The sequence below is a fragment of the Sarcophilus harrisii genome, chromosome 1, assembly GCF_902635505.1.
Source record: "Sarcophilus harrisii chromosome 1, mSarHar1.11, whole genome shotgun sequence".
NCBI lineage: Eukaryota > Metazoa > Chordata > Mammalia > Dasyuromorphia > Dasyuridae > Sarcophilus > Sarcophilus harrisii.
Window position 1 is genome coordinate 70701682 of NC_045426.1, and position 17074 is coordinate 70718755.

At 36.8% G+C, this 17074-nt stretch overlaps 1 protein-coding gene across 4 annotated transcripts in view; it reads left to right on the top strand.

Annotated features, from left to right (window-relative positions):
• Positions 1 to 2087: 2087 nt before the first annotated feature.
• COBL (cordon-bleu WH2 repeat protein) overlaps positions 2088 to 17074 on the top strand; it is a 335540-nt gene continuing 320553 nt past the window's right edge. For 3 of the 4 annotated variants that reach the window (XM_031957173.1, XM_031957169.1, XM_031957195.1), the window contains exon 1: positions 2746 to 3483. In XM_031957173.1, coding sequence (XP_031813033.1) covers positions 3443 to 3483 — 41 coding nt within the window. In that variant the 5' untranslated portion in view covers positions 2746 to 3442. Of the gene's footprint in view, positions 2500 to 2745; positions 3484 to 17074 lie in introns of those variants that run through there. The other variant, XM_031957165.1, reaches the window with a different exon arrangement.

Sequence of the window (17074 nt, forward strand, 5' to 3'; positions counted from 1 at the left end):
ATGATGGTGTTATGAACAGAAAGTCAGAAGGGGAAATAGATTTTTAAGAGGAAGATGATTTTTCTTTGGATTTCTTCTTTACTTCAAATATTGAGTTCAAAACCCAGTTCAAAAACTATGAGTTGCCAATAGGATACCTATATGGAAATGTTCAACAGATAGTTGGAAATAGGTCTGGAGTTCAGGAAGAATAGTATGGCTAAAGATATAGATGTGTGTCTGCTGAATAAATATATCTACTTACTGTGGAAATAAAGGAGTCTTCCTGAGGAAGAAAGAAGCTGGCTTATATAGTTTTGCAATCAGGAGCACATTCTCCCTTCTCTGCCATCCCCAACCCCCACAAAAAGAGGATAAACTGAGTTTTCAACCATTTTTAATGATAAACATGTGTATAAACTTGTTCCATCTACTTACTATGTCAAATTTTACTAGGGTCATCAAGAAGTTAATTTACTATTTCTCCAAGTCTAATATTCAAAGTGGGAGAAGGGAGAAGATAGAATAGAGCTCTGTATCTGAAAAGGACATATTTGTTATGGTGTAATGGAAAGATTTCTGATCTCAGAGTAAAATCTGGAATGAATCCTGCTTCAAACACTTTATAGTTATATGAATATAATTGTCACTTATTTTTCCGATGCCTCGGTTTCCTCAGTTATACACTGGGGATAAGAACATCTATTTCTATTGCTGTTGTAAATATCAAATGAGATAAGCACTTGCAAATCTTAGTTATGTGTCAACTATCATTGTTTCTTTTCTGAGCTTTCAAGGCGGGCAAGTTTGAATTGTGGAATGACCAATTAAAAAAATAGATGGGAAATAGTACCTTACAAATCAGGAATTTTTAACTTTTTTCATACCCTGGAAACTTTAGTGAAGCTGATGGATTCCTTATCAGAATAATACTTTTAAATGAATTAAAAAAATACATGGGCGTACAAAGGAAAACAATTATATTGAGTTATCTTTATATATTAAAAGTTCATAGACCTCAGAATAAAAAAAAAAAACCTTCACATTTTGTTTTATTTGTCCTGATGTGTGATTAAAGAAATTTCAATAACCCCACTAATAAACTATTTTTATCCACTAATTTGAGTAAGATCTGAATAATATTTTTTCTTATCGCCATTTCCCTGTGGTTCAGGAATTTTTATATTTGTGTTGAGTTCCGGGCCGTTGTGTTCTAAAGCCAGCTCATTGTTTGTGTATGCAGATTGTTAGACTTTCAGTGTTGACAAAGGCTACAACTCAGGGTTTGATCCCTTCATTGCCCAGACTTAATAAGGTGATAGAGAAAATATTAATAATGTCGATTAGACTTAAGAGTGTGTTGTGGGTGCATTTTTTCTCTTGGCTATCCATTGTTAAACATTGGCTAACCTTCTCTTGGTTCCACCTGCTCATGCCATTCTTTCCTCCCTTCTGGAAAAGTCCTCTATGTGAGGGTCTGCATATTGGGGATGCACAGCAGGTAGAAAGTACTATTTGGGTTGAAAAAACTTAAAAAAAAAAAAAAAAAAAAAAACTCTGGAAAACTCCCTTGGCTAGAGGCCAGGCAGGGGAAAAGGGAATTTTGTGAGCTTGGAATGTTGAAACATGTCAATTTTCCAACCTGACTACTCCTTACACACCAGAATCCCACGAGCTGCATAAGTTTGCATGTTGTACTAAGCATTTGTTTGCTAGGGTCTGCCCTTTATTCCACAGTCTCCTCCCTTAGTGCGGTCTTGATAGTTATTGGATGGTAAGATCTGATGTGTCAGGTGCTGAGACAGCTCTGAATAAAGTATGTTTCGTCTATGGGAGATGGTTATCTTGAGGGGCAGAAATAGAGGGCAGTAGCAGAATTTTCCAGTAGATCTTCACTAAAAACTCTATCTATTCCCATGCCCGAAGATCTTCTCCGGGCTGGGAGATTCAGGCAGGATAACAGTCTTAGGAATGTGACAGATGCAAAGACTTGATAAATCCATCCCCGGCCGATGAACCAAGTTTAAACAATCCCTCATACGCCCCACCTATCTTATCTTCAGGCTTTCTCTCTCCCCTCGATTCTACCTCTGGGAGAATATTTGCTCTTTCCGGAATCTAGAACTCCGATGTTCCCGGCTGCAACCTCAAGCACCTGGGCTGCCAACTACCTCGCCTCTGAAGCCTGGTTTCCTTTCTTCCCACCCCTGCATGTGAAAGTCGCCTACGGGTTAATAATTTAAAGGTGCCACGCAGGTTATTCTGTCTCTCCCCGCCACAAGGAGAGTTAGAGCGGATCTGTTTATGTAGGTCTGCTTGGGGGCAGTCACACGGATCAAATGGCCCAAGTGCTTTACTACGGCCTCCTAGATTTCCCGGCTCCACTCACCGCCGCCTAAGTTTTGCGGGAGAGGGGACGAAAGGGGATTGAAGGGAGAGAGAAAGAAGAGCAGGAAAAGAACAGGTGGACAGTCTCCCGGAGCGGAGGTCTCTGCCCTGCTCCTCTCGGGGCAAACTCAGGTGCCTATTGCGTGAGAGCGGGGGTGGAGTAGGTGGGCTCCTGGGATTGAGTAGGGGAGAAGTGGAGCTAAAACTGTTTAAATTGGTGGTGAAGGAATGTGTCTGGGGAGGGGGGGAGTTTTGGGACCTCAGCACTTACCCTCTAGGGCTGCCTCTGAGGAGGGGGAGGGGAGGGGAGGGGAGGGGAAAGGAGAAAGAACGGAAAACAGTAAAGGGTAAGGTGGAGGGTGGGGGGTTGGGCAAAGCAATAATTGGAGAGGGGGATGCAGTAATTGTCAAAGCGGGAACGTTAAAGCAGTAATTGTAGTGGGCGGGGGGAGCAGTAATTATCGTGGGAGCGCTCCAAGCAATAACTGTCTTTAGGGGAAAGCAATAATTGTCATAAAGGTGGGATACCAGTAATTGCCTTGGGAGGAGAGCAATCATTTTCGGGGAGGGGGGAGTGGGCTGCGGTGTAGCAAGTAACAGTGGCGGGGGCAGAGTGAAGCGCTGTGGCGGGAGGAGTCTAGGACCTCACTCCTAAAGCACCTTGCACACACACACACCCAACCTAGCCTCTAACCGCTTTAGGAGAGCGACCTCTCCCTGGTTGGGGGCACTGGAGCTGCGTCTCTCTCTCTCTCTCTCTCTCTTTCTCTCGGGAGGGGGCCTTTGCCCACCTTCTTTTCCAGCCCCCGCGTGGCAGGACGATGGGTAAGCTGGGAAAAAGTGAATGAAGCAGGAGGAGGAGGAAGAGGAGGCGGAGGGCGGCGGCGGCGTTGGCGTTGACTTTGGCGTTGGCGTTGGCTTTGGCGGCGGCTACAGCCCGAAGAGGAGGAGAAGGAGGAGGAGGGAGCGCGCCTGACTGCCGGGGCCGCAGCGGGCGGGCTGCAAGTCGGGGTCTGGGCGCTCGGCGGCTGCCGCAGCAGCAAACGGAGCAGCGCCTCCCCCTCCCAGCGAACCCATGGACAGCCTGCCGGCCTCCGGGGCCAAACCCCCGAGCGGGTAAGCCGAGGCAGCTGGGAGAGCCAGCTCGCAACGCGATTTTTTCTTAAATCGCTTTCTTTGAGTTTTGATTGCCCCCGACCCACCAGCAGCGCGCGAATACACATACACGGGAGGGTGCCCTCCTCGCCCTGACTGGGGTTTGGCCGCGGTGTTTGTGCGTGTGTGTGTGTGGAGGGGGGGTGATTCACTTGTCCCTCCCACTCTAACTTAGCACCAAGCTAGTCCGAGGGGCCGACCGGGGGGCGAATTTGGGGTGTATTTGTGTACTTTGTGTGCTGGGGTCGTTTCCCAGGTAACAGTGTCAGGCCTGAGTCTAAGTGCAGTTTGTTGGGCTGCTTTCTTTTTTAAATGAGATTTAGACAGCCCAGCCCCAACCTCATTATCATCGTTATAGTCAGTAGCAAACATTTACTAATTGCACTCTACACATAGCTTGTTCTGGGAGCTTTTATTCTCTCTGCTTAACGACCGTCCGCCCCCCCACCCTCCTTGCATTCCCTTCCCTCCTTCCCCCTCTCCCCCCCCATTCTTGGCTGTGGAAAGAAGCTTTGGGCATTTGAGATGAAATCCAGAATCAGAGGTACCAAGATTTGTGGATGCCAGGGAAGTAATCCCTTTTCCTCTGCCTTCAAAATTCCCAGCTCACTCCTGTGGCTTGCGAGCTCTTGTTAGCAACTTGCATCCTTGACTCCTGTGTAGTTTAGTTTTCTACTTTCACCTGTCTTATACCTGCACAAATCTAATTAATAATGGTTATGATTACTAGTAATAACATTTTTATTCGCTGTCACCACAATGCTCCTAGAACTTCTGAAATCACTTGGATGGGGGCAAATGTGCTATGAGTATTGGAAATGGAATGAGTGGGTGGGGATTGGGAGTGCACCTGCTTATGGAATGGGCCTATGCTTTCAGCCTATTTTGCACACTAGCAACTGGACTTGAACATGGGGGAATGGGGGGGACAGCAGATCTCTTTCTCCTTGCAACTGCCCCCACTGACTCATCCAGGGTCCATATGCTGCTGCTGTTGTCCCAGTCTTTCAAAGGGGTTTTCAGAGACAGAAGTTTTCCTTTTCCTTTTTGCCAGGAAAAAGTGAAACAGTGAAGCAAATCAAATAATTTTGGAGCTCAGGAATGTTAAGAAGAATTTTTTTTCCAGTGCTCTTATGTGGTGTTTACGTAATTTCTTTGATTGGACAAATCCAAATAAAGAAAAAATGTAGGAAATCCTTTTTAATAAGTACACTAAAATAAAATAGGCAAACACAAAACAGAATTACATTAAAATCTATAATTTTGACGCCTTGGCAAAGTAGCAGTGAGTTGGAAGAATAATTTTTACCTTTAGATAAATGAGAAGAAAAGGTAAGGAAGAAACAGAAGGAAGAAAAAAATTTTCTAAGGTATATATTTTGTAGACTTTTAAAAAGAGTTCCAAGAAGAACTAAATGCAATAGGGTTTTGGTATAGATTCATACACATAAAAGTTGTTTAAAGAAATAACTATCTGTTTTAAAGAGTGATCTATGAGCAGGGGAAGCCTCATTAGTCAAGCAAAAATATAATGTTTTTGATATTTAAATGGCAACAAATAAAAGATGTACTATGACAACCATTTGGAAATTGTTTTAGAGTGTTATTAATTATTAGTGTTGATAGATAATGACCTGCCCACTCCCATCATATCCTTAACTGGAATTATTTGATTTATATGTTGGTTTTCTAGAAAAAGAATTGTTTCCACTCTTTTCTCCCTTCTTTTTAGGGTGTGAACTTACTTTTAAAAAAACATTCAATAAATAGAGGTCAAGAAAACATAGGATTGTTTGTGTTTTAAATCAGGGGCTAACTTTTTGGCTAGTGGTTTTGTTGAGATGACCTCAATCCTTCGGTATTAAAGGTCAGTTTAAACAAATAAAATTGCTTAAAGGAATCTTTTAATATAGGTAAAGAACTCATTACTTGTAACAGTGATTTGTAAAGATAAGATATTGAATTATGACTGATAGTAGGAATGCAGTCCTTTTATTGATGACTTTAAAAAAATTCTTCACTAGTAGCTTTGCTGATTAAGAAGAGATAGCAACTGCAGTAAGTTTGGGCAGAATTCTTTCTACTTGAAATTTCAACTGAAATAGAAAGTTTAAAAATGAAAATCAGTTAACTCTTGTTTTTCTACACAGTAGGGAAAAGTGATTTTTTAAAAAAAATTTTTCCAATCCTTCCAAATCTGTATGAGTAGAGAGTGACTATCGGTGTTGCTTTAAATACAGACAATATAAATCAAGCAAAAAATATTCAATTTAGACAATTTATAACTAGATTGCAAAAAAACCATAGGTCTACATGATGATTAAAGAGTGGAACAGGATATGAACTTGATTATTATATTGCTATGTAAACATTAAGAAAATTTTTAGTATTCTTTTTTGTTTAAAATATGTTTTTCAATTATTTTGAAATTGGACAACATAGAAAACATTTCATTAAGGTGAATGAGATTACTTCTTAAAGGAAAATACCTAGAAAAATTCTTGTTTAAGAACAAGACCGACTACTTTAAAAAGGGGGGAAGTAAAAAAAAAAAAAAACAGCTTACCAACATTCAAGGTCATCTTTATGGAGTTTTACAGTTGAATTTCTATACTCTGCTTTTGCACAACTTTATTGAATTAACAACAAAGAAAACTAATGTATTTGTGAGATCTTCAGAGAATATTTAGATGATAGGAACTATTACTTTTAGATTACCTGTGGTAATAGTTGGGGGAATCAAGACTATTTTCTGGATAACCGAGATTTCCTCTTATTGGATCATGAAATTAAACACATTTTATAGTAGCACTAAGACATGTTAATTTGCAATACAATATTAGTAGATGCAAAGCTCTTGAAGGGGAATCCTCAATAATTTTTTAAATATAAAGATATCCTGACTCAAAAGATTTGAGAACTGCTGTTCTAGGATATCTATCTCATGTGTAAGTTGCTCCTGGAGACTTGTTGTTTGCCAGAATAGTTATTTAATTTTTTTTTCTATATAATGAAAGTATGTTTCTATGCAGTACAGCACTTTATGATTATGTAAATGATAAAACAGCTGGTGAGTTTGGTGAAATAAAAAAACTGGTCAGTTTAATAAAGTAATAAGCAAGAGAGAAACGTGTGATGTCAGCCAGATGGGACCTGGGAGATCATCCTGTGTAAACTGATTTTTCAAGTGAGTAAACAGGTCGGGAGAGGTGAGGTCAGACTGCATGTTTGAAGGGATTCACTAGTTTAATCTACACTGTTGAAGGATTGTAAAAGAATTTTACTATGAGCTTAATTATTCCCAAGTGTGATATTTTGGACTCAAATTATGCTATTTTTGGATTGATAAAAGTGGAAAACATGTTTTTAAAATTAGGATATTGGTAAAAAGCCTATGATTATTTATAGTGGAAAAAAATAGGCCTATAAAAATTTAACTTTTTCTTTAAAAAGAGCTATGTGAATGCCATGATAACATGAATGATTCTAGTAGTCATAGTTATGTATAACAACAACAATAATGATAACAACTATAATTGAGTGTTTCAAGCCATACTTACTTGTTTTAGGGTTACATGTTGGATAATATGCTTCCATTCATTCAAGAGATCCAGTGTTTATCGACTGAATTAGCTGTGTTGTTTTTGTGTCTTTTTCCCCCTTTTTCTTCCTGATATTTAATTATATAAGTGTTATTATTTAAAGGAAGATGCTATTTTGAATACATTTTCTAAATTTTCTTCAGTAAATTTGTGAATACTAAATTCAGGTGTTGCTGGATGTGAAGAATATAAAAGGCCCATGATTTTTATCCCCAAATTTAAAAATGTGACTTAAGAAGTCAGGCCCTTTTCTACCCGCAGTATTTGAATACTTCACTGACATTACATAAGCTTCTGGTTGAGAACATTCTGGGTTTTCCAATAGCTGTGCAAGGGAAACAGAATTCAATGAGAAATGTGTAGATTTGGAGAAAATTTGGACCAATCCCTGCCCCTGCCAGTTCTGGCATTCAGAAGTTTCCTGGGAGTTTCTCTTCATATTTAGAACAGATTTATTCTTCACAGTCCGATTCCAAACGTGATCACAGATGTAGAGCTGACAGGGACCGCCGAAGTCGGCTAATTTACTGATGAGGAAATTGAGGGTCAGAGAAGCAAAATTATTTGACCAAGGCCATACAGAGCCAAATAGAACTTGGATTCTGGATTATAGCCAGGTCTCCTAGGATAATCAATCATTCCGTAAGTATTTATTAATGTGCTTTAGGATCCTTAGAATCTCATGCTTTGCTCAAGCCTGACCTACAAGAAACTTTTTCTGATACTCTCGGCTCTGATGACCCTACCCCAAACATTTTGGATATATCTTACATATGTTTAATATACACTTTTTAATGTGTACATTAGCTCCATAATATATAAACTTCCTGAGGGCAGGAACTGTTTCAAGTCAGCAAGGATTTTTTTTTTCTTTTTATTCTATAATACCAAGAACAATGCTTGGAACATAGTAGGTGCTTAATAAAGGCTCATCGATCGATTCTTTTCTTCAGCTTGGAAAAAAAATAAATGAATAGTAAAAAGAAAATTAAAATTTGTCATAGATTTTTTAAATAAAAGAATCATTATAATTAGTAAATTTGATAATTACTTCTTTTATGAACAGTGGGAATATAAGTTCCACAATGAAATAAGGATTTCTTTCTTTTTATCCCCAGCAACTGACTGACCTTTGTATTCAGTCAGTGCTTAATAACTATTTGTTACTTAGAACAGTTCCAAAAAAGATAAAATACATTATAAGCTACTTCTGTCTGGCCCCTAGCACAATGTTTGTTATCTAGTAAGTTTTTAATAAATGTTTATTAATTGATATAAAGTAACAGTATTCTTGTTCCATGGTTGATTAGAAATCTCTGGTATTAGAAATCTCCAGTCTGCCCCTGACCTACCTATCTAGTTTTATGTCGTTTTATTTTTTTCCTTCGCAAACACTCTGGTCAAAGTGGCCTTTTGCCTGTTGCCTGGTATTTCATCTCCTACCTTTAGTTTAAGGCAGGGTCACTTCTCCATAACTAGATTGTACTCCTTCCTCCGCATTTTTGCCCCCCCCCAAAAAAAAAAACAAATTTCAACCCTAACTTCCTTCAAAGCAAACCTCAACCAGCATGTTCCATACAAGGTCTTTTTTCATATTTAGAGCAGATTTATTCCCGCTCCTATCAAGGATTATGTTGCTTTATTCATAAGTACTTAATATCTAATAAAATTGTATGTGACATTCTATTTAGTTTTTGTATTTTACTCTTAGAGTGATAACCTTGTTCTCATTAATTTTTTAAAAAATATCTCTTTTTTGGATGTTTACTTCCTGTCCTGTTCATTTTCTTTTATTTTGATCAATTTCCATTTTTCACTTTCCTATTCTCTTTCTTCTTTTACCTTTTTAAAATAATTTTTACAATATTAGGTCATGTTCCATTTTTTTCTGACTTTCAGCACTTTGAATAATGTACAGTATTTTTTTCAGTTTTACTTTTCCTTAGTCTTCCCAGTATTCCATTTTTAATTGTTTTTTCCATCATGATCTAAAACTTTTTCCTCACATGTAGTTTGCCATTTTAGGGAGATAATTTTTCAGATTGTCCACTTCAGTAATCATTGCTTTCATGATTTATTCCATAAGTTTTAGTGAAGGCTTTAAAGTTACTAGATCCTATGGTATATCAAAGGAATTCCCCAACAAAGGCAAATTTTTGGTGTCCCATAGGCCTCCAGTCTTTAAGGAGAGTAGATGTCTTTTTTTTTTTTTTTTTTTTTTTTACAAGAAAAGAATGTTTTGTTTTGTTTTTTAATTGCTATTAATTCTACCTAACTTCCTCTATTCCTTTAGTCTCCGACTCACAAGCACACCAAGTATTATGATGGTTTGTTCTTCCTGGGTTGCTTTCCATCACCTTAGGTTGCCTGACCAGTTAACATTTAGTCTCCCTCACTAAATGGTGAGTTAAAACATGGGCTGTTTTGAAATGTAAAGTAGAAAAGATGATAATGGATTATTTCTAAACCATGCCACTAGAACTCATGCCATCCTGCTTATCCCACACTACCCAGAGTTTGTACTCTTTTGGGGGCTCTACTAAAGGAACTTCTTACTTATTTTGCCCAGAATCAGGCTTTCATGTCATTTCCTAGCCATTTTCAAACCATGATGGCACATGGATTCTTCTCTCCCCTTACTTCCCCTTCATGTGTTATCTTCCTTCACTAGATTGTAATCCCCTTGAAGGCATGGATTTATTCTTGCTTGTAGTTATATCCTGAATGCTAAACATTGTTCCTGGCATATAGTAAATAATTAATATTTTTCCTTCCTTCAATTAATAAACACTTTTTAAGCGCCTTCTTCTTGCCTGCCTCTCTGCCTTTTTCTTTTACTTCTCTTCTTCCTTTCCTTTCCTTCCTCCCCTTTCCTTTCCTTTCCTTCCTCCCCTTTCCTTTCCTTTCCTTCCTTCCCTTTCCTTTCCCCTTCCCCCCCTTTCCTTTCCTTTCCTTCCTCCCCTTCCTTTCCTTTCCCTCCCCTTTTCCCTTTCCCTTTCCTTTCCCTCCCCTTTTCCCTTTCCCTTTCCTTTCCCTCCCTTTCCTTCCTTCCTTCCTCCTTTCCTTTCCTCCTTCCCCTTTCCTTTCCTCCTCCCCTTTCCTTTCCTTTCCTTCCTCCCCTTTCCTTTCCTTTCCTTCCTCCCCTTTCCTTTCCTTCCCTCCTTTCCCCCCCTCCTCACTCTTTTCTTTCCATTCCCCTTCAACCTTTTCCTTCACTTCCTCCTCTCCCTTCCTTCCTTCCTTCCTTCCTTCCTTCCTTCCTTCCTTCCTTCCTTCCTTCCTTCCTTCCTTCCTTCCTTCCTTCCTTCCTGTCTTTCTTCTTTCCATAATTTATTGTCTTTTAGTATGTGGAAGGACCTCTTAGGAAAAAAGGATATGCTTGTTCTCTGTTGCTTTAGAAGGTGAAACAAGGAGCAATAGGTTGGTCCTGTTGGGAAGCCAATTTTGATTTAATATAATTATGCTAAAGAAGTAACATTCAGAAATGGATGAAATTTCCTAGTTGTAGGAATTAATTACTCGTCAATAAAAGTATTGAAACAGAAGCTGAGTAAAAACCTGTCATATAAAAGGAGATTTGAGCACTATCTTGGAGAATAGGTAAAATCCAGTTATTATAAATTCCAGTACCAGGAAAGTTTTAGAAAAAAATAACTTCTCCCTGCCAAGAGCCTGTATATTTTAAGTAGTATCCAATACAAATTCCAGGACAGCAAAATGGTTTGAACAAATCCTCAAAAGTTTATGAGATTTCATCCACATTTATTAATTAGCTCTCTATACTACAAAACTTTGTAGTTCTTTTTTTGGTATATCACAGTTATTTCCTAATTTTTTTTTTACTACCCACCCTCACCCCCACCTCCAATAAACTCTGTTTTATAATATATCTAACTTAATTTTTCCAATCCCCCTCCACTTGAGAGTACCATTCTTAAATAACTTCAGTAGAATACAAGCTCCTCGAAGACAGGGACCTATTTCATTTTTGTCATTGTACATTTAACATCGTGTCTATCTCTTAGCTGGAATTGAATAAATAGTAACTCACTTATTCTACTTCTTCTTTATTTACCAAGACTTAGTGTCACTAATGAGAATTATAATATAATACAAAGTAGTCATTACACGATATTTTTCTAAATTGAGAATATTTTCTTTTCATAAATATTGAAACAAGCTGAGTAAATCCTCATATAAAGAATTTATATCTTGAGATGTAAATTCTGTCTTGTAATTTCAATACAGGAAAGCTTTTAGAAAATAATATCATTCAACTTTTTTCAAGATTCAAGAAATTTCAAGGACTCAAAATGTTTAACAAATCTCAAAATTTATGAGATTTTCCATTTATTAATTAGCCTCATACTACAAACTTATTTCTTTTGTATTCAAGTTATCCAATTTTTTATACACCATCCATCTATAACTCTTTGAGAGAACACCTGTTCAATCTCTACACATTAGTCCATTCTTAAATAACTTTTTAGATTAAATTCCTCAAACGGACCTCTCATTTTGTCATGTAATTTAACACGTTCTATTAGTGTTAAATAATTTGCAGTAATCCTAGATACAATATTGTTGCAGAATCTACACAGTTCTCTTGCTTGCAAAGAATTGAATTCAGAAGGTAGAAAAACCGGGAAGAAAACAAATAAATAGTTTACATTCATTTCATGTCCTTTCTTTGGGTTAGCTGCTTCTGTCCATCCTTGATCAATTTGAAACTAGTTAGATTTTTTTGTTGAAGAAATACTTTCCATCAGAATACATCCTCATACAGTACTGTTGAGGTATAAATGATCTCCTAGTTCTGCTTTTCCCAGCAATCAGTATGTTAAGTCTCTCCAAGCCCTTATTCACCTGGTCAATTTTTTCTTTTTTTTTTTTTTTAATTAAGCCTTTAATTTACGAATATACATGGGTAACTTTTACAGCATTAACAATTTCAAAACCCTTGTTCCAATTTTTCACCTTTCCCTTCCCACCCCTCCCTAAATGGCAGGATGACCAGTAGATGTTAAATATCTCAAAATATAACTTAGATACACATAAGATACTGACAAAAATTATTTGTGTACAAAAGAATCAGACAATTGAGAATGACAGTTTATTGTAAGGAAATCAAAGTCAGAGGTGAAATAAACATAGGAGACTGAAACTAAATGTAATGGTTTTTCATCATTCCCAGGTCTTTTTCTGGGTATAGCTAGTCAGTTCATTACTGCTCCATTAGAAATGATTTGGTTGATCTATTGTTGAGGATGGCCTATCCATCGACTGGTCATCATCTAGTATTTTGTTGAAGTATATAATGATCTCCTGGTCCTGCTCATTTCACTCAGCATCGTTCAGTAAGTCTCTCCAGGCCTTCTGAAATCATCCTGTTGGTCTTTTCAGAACATAATATTCCATAATTTTCATAATCACATTTATTCAGCATTCTCCAACTGATGAGATCCATTCAGTTTCAGTTTAACACAAAAAGGGCTGCCCAAACATTTGCACATACAGGTCCCTTTCCCTTCTTTATAATTCTCTTGGGATATAATCCCAGATAAACACTTTGGATCAAAGGGTATGCACAGTTTGATAACTTTTGAGCATAGTTCCAAACTTCAAATGCTAGGATTGATTCACAACTCCACCAACAATGAATCAATGTCCCAGTTTTCCCATCCCCTCCAACATCCCATTATTTTTCCTGTCATTTCTAGCCAATCTGACAGGTGTGTAGTGGTATTCAGAGTTGTCTTAATTTGCATTTCTCTGATAATATGACTTGGGCATTTTTTCAATGTGAAATAGTTTCAATTTTCATCTAGAATTGTCTGTTCATATCCTTTGACCATTTTCAATTGAGAATGGCTTGATTTTTTATAAATTAGAGTTAATTCTCTATATTTTGAAATGAGGCCTTTATCAGAACCTTTGACTGTAAAATGATTTTCCCAGTTTATTGCTTCCTTCTAATCTTGTCTGCATTAGTTTTGTTTGTACAAAACTTTTCAGTTTGGTATAATCAAATTTTCTTTTTGTGATCAGTAATGATCTCTAGTTCTGCTTTTGGTCATAAAATCCTTCCTTCCATAGTCTGAGAGATAAACTATCCTATGTTCCTCTAATTTATTAATAATTTCATTCTTTATGCCTAGGTCATGAACCCATTTTGACCTTATCTTTGGTGATATGGTTAAATATGGATCAATGCCTAGTTTCTGCCATATAGTTTCCAATTTTCCCAGCAGTTTTTATCAAACATGAAGTTCTTATCCCAAAATTGGGATCTTTGGATTTGTCAAAGACTAGGTTGCTATTTGTTGACTTTTATCCTGTGAACTAATCTATTCCACTGATCAACTAATCTATTCTTAGCCAATACCAAATAGGTTTTGGAACTGCTGCTCTTATAATATAATTTTAGATCTGGTACAGCTAAGCCGCCATCATTTGATTTTTTTTTCATTAATTCCCTTGGAATTCTTGACCTTTTGTTTTTCCATATGAACTTTGTTCTTATTTTTTCTAGGTCATTAAAATAGTTTTTTGGGAGTCTAATTGGTATACGCTAATAAATACTGTTTGGATCATTATCTTTACAAATTTCAATGAGTATTCCATAACATTCATATTATTCCATTTTAAACCAAACATTCTCCAAATGATGGGCACCATTCATTTTTCCAGTTTGCTATTATTACTGATTTCCTGGGCTGCCCCAAACATTTTGGCACATATATTTGAGCATTTCCTCTTTAGTATCTCTCTGTGGGTATAAGCCCGAGTGACTGTTGGATCAAAGGGTATGCAAGTTTGATAATTTTTGGTCATACATTCAGATTGATCTCTCCAGAATAGTTAGAATCTCAGGTTTCAAAACTCCACCAATCAATCATCAAGGTGTCAGTTTTCCCACATCCCTCATACATTCCAATTTAATCTTTCCTCGTCATTCTAGCCAATCTGACAGTGTGAAATAATGTAAGTCAGAGATTGTCCTGTGAATTTGCATTTCTGTGGACAAAGTGATTTTGAGAACATCTACTTCAGTTCATGAGAATGGCTAAATAAGTTATCAATCTTCATCATCTGAAAATTGTTCCTATCCTTTGACCATTTATCAATTGAAGAATGGCTTGATTTCTTATAAATTAGTCAATTCTCTATATATTTTGGAAATGAGGCCTTTATCAGAACCTTTAACTGTGAGAATGTTTTCCCAGTTTGTTGCTTCACTTCTAATCTTGTTTGCATTAGTTTTGTTTGTATAAAGGCTTTTAAATTTGATATAATCAAAATTTTCTATTTTGTGATTAGTAATGGTATCTAGTTCATCTTTGGTCACAAATTCCTTCTTCCACAAGTCTGAGAGATAAACTATCCTGTGTTCCTGTAATTGATTTATGATCTCGTTCTTTATGCCTAAATCATGGACGCATTTTGATCTTATCTTGGTGTATGGTGTTAAATGTGGGTCCATGCCTAGTTTCTGCCATACTAGTTTCCAGTTTTCCCAGCAGTTTTTCTCAAATCATGAATTCTTATCCCAAAAATTGGGATCTTTGGATTTGTCAAACACTAGATTGCTATAGCTGACTATTTAGTCTTGTGAACTTAATCTATTCCACTGATCAACTAATCTATTTCTTACCCAATACCAAATGGTTTTGGTGACTGCTGCTTTATAATAAAGTTTTAGATCAGGTACAGCTAGGCCATCTTCATTTGATTTTTTTTTCATTAATTCCCTTGAGATTCTATACCTTTTTGTTCTTCCATATGAATTTTGTTGTTATTTTTTCTAGATCATTAAAATATTTTCTTGGAAGTCTGATTGGTATAGCGCTAAATAAATAGATTAGTTTAGGGAATATTGTCATCTTTATTATATTTGCTGGGCCTATCCAAGAGCACTTAATATTTTTCCAGTTATTTAAATCCGACTTTATTTGTGTGGAAAGTGTTTTGTAATTTTGCTCATATAATACCTGACTTTCCTTTGGCAGATAGATTCCCAAATATTTTATGCTATCAACGGTTATTTTGAATGGAATTTCTCTTTGTATCTCTTACTGTTGGATTTTGTTGGTGATGTATAAAAACGCTGAGGATTTATGGGGATTTATTTTATACCCTGCAACTTTGCTAAAGTTATGAATTATTTCTAATAGCTTTTTAGTAGAATCTCTAGGGTTCTCTAAGTATACCATCATATCATCTGCAAAGAGTGATAGTTTGGTTTCCTCATTACTTACTCTAATTTAATCTCTTTCTCGACTCTTATTGCCAAAACTAGTGGAAAAAACTCACTACTATTAAAGAGTAGCAGAAGAACTCTGTCTAGTGGAATGAGCTGTGGCATTTTGGGAAAAGGGATTTTAAGAACAACTCTCTGAACTTCAGTTTCCCTGTAAGTAAATTGAGACCATTAGAATAAATTAACTCTAAGATCCCTTCCACCTATAAAAATTACATGAGTAGTTTTTTTTTTCCAGAACGACTTTATTAACTAATGATAAAATTGTTGGTAAAGTAATAAACATGTTTATTTCTCTTTACATGATTCATCTTAAAGTTATCTTTCTTCTCTGTGGCCTTGATTGTATAAAAATAATCAAATCCTTTGGGTCTAAGATATTTAGTTTTCCTAATATCCCATGGCCAGTGATGCCAGCTAGGTAGAGACTAATTGTTGGAGACTTTAAAATTAATGGTCATATTACTTATAATGAAATAATTTATTTAAAGTGGCTGTATTTCTGATATTGTAGTGAGACCAAATCATATTGGTGAGCTGTTTGTATTTTGGAGGAAAGGAGAGATACATTATTTTAATTGACTTTTCCATAGTTTCTATATTTATTTCCAAGTGTCTCAGAGACAGGATCACTAGAAAATAGTAGTCTTTGAGGGTTTCCCAAAATATTAGTTTGCCAGGTATCAAGTGGCTTAGAACTACCTTGGCTAATGAATGCTTCTGCTATAGTCAGTTCTTGGTATAAGAAAAGGAAACTGAGCTCAAAACTTGTGGCACACTCCTAAGCAGTATAAAAATCTTTGTGACTCATCACATTAGCAATTTATCTCATATATGGTAATTCACAGAGCACCACTAGTAACTTAATGTTCCTCAGAATAAGATACATCATTTCATTTAGTCTGCAAGTGAAATCTGAGAATCTTCCTTAGCTGAATGCAGAATGCTTAGCAATTGTCAGTATAGGAAAAAAATAATTGCTGTGTATAATCAAACACCTACTTTGTGCTAAGCATTGAAGGATGTAAAGACAAAATGAAATGGACCTTCCTCACCAGGCACTTACATTCAATATGTGGAAGTAACATGTATGTGTTTAAGTAAAAACAAATACACACAAACACACACACATATATAATAAATGTGACTTCCAGGTTGGGTTAATTCCAGATTCAAGTGGAGCTGCAAGTCAGGCTCCTCTGAGAGTCAGGACAATTGTAACTTTAGATTCTCTAATGTGTATTTCAGTCACTTCACAAGTTCAGAGTCATGAAGTCGACAGATATTTAGTAAGTGTCTGTTTTATCTATATGTTCGTATGGACTATTTGTGCCCGACCTATAGTACGGCCTTCCAGACTAGTACTGGTCTCATGAGCCACAGTCGGACACACTGTACTTTGACCCCAAAATAATGATGTTATTTTGGTCCTCATGGACAACCATATGGCAGGCATTGTGCTAAGTACTAGGGATACAAAGAAAGGAAAAGGACAGAGCCCACTTCCAAGGAACTCTGCCTAATGGGGGACAAAACATCTGCCTACAAACAAGATGTACTGTACTTGGAGATGATCTCAGAGGAAGGCACTAATTGGGAAATGCTTCTTCCAGAAGGAAGGACTTTAGCTAAGGCTTGGAGGAACCTAGGGAAAGCAGAAAGTGGAGTTGAGGGAGAGCATTCAGCCTTG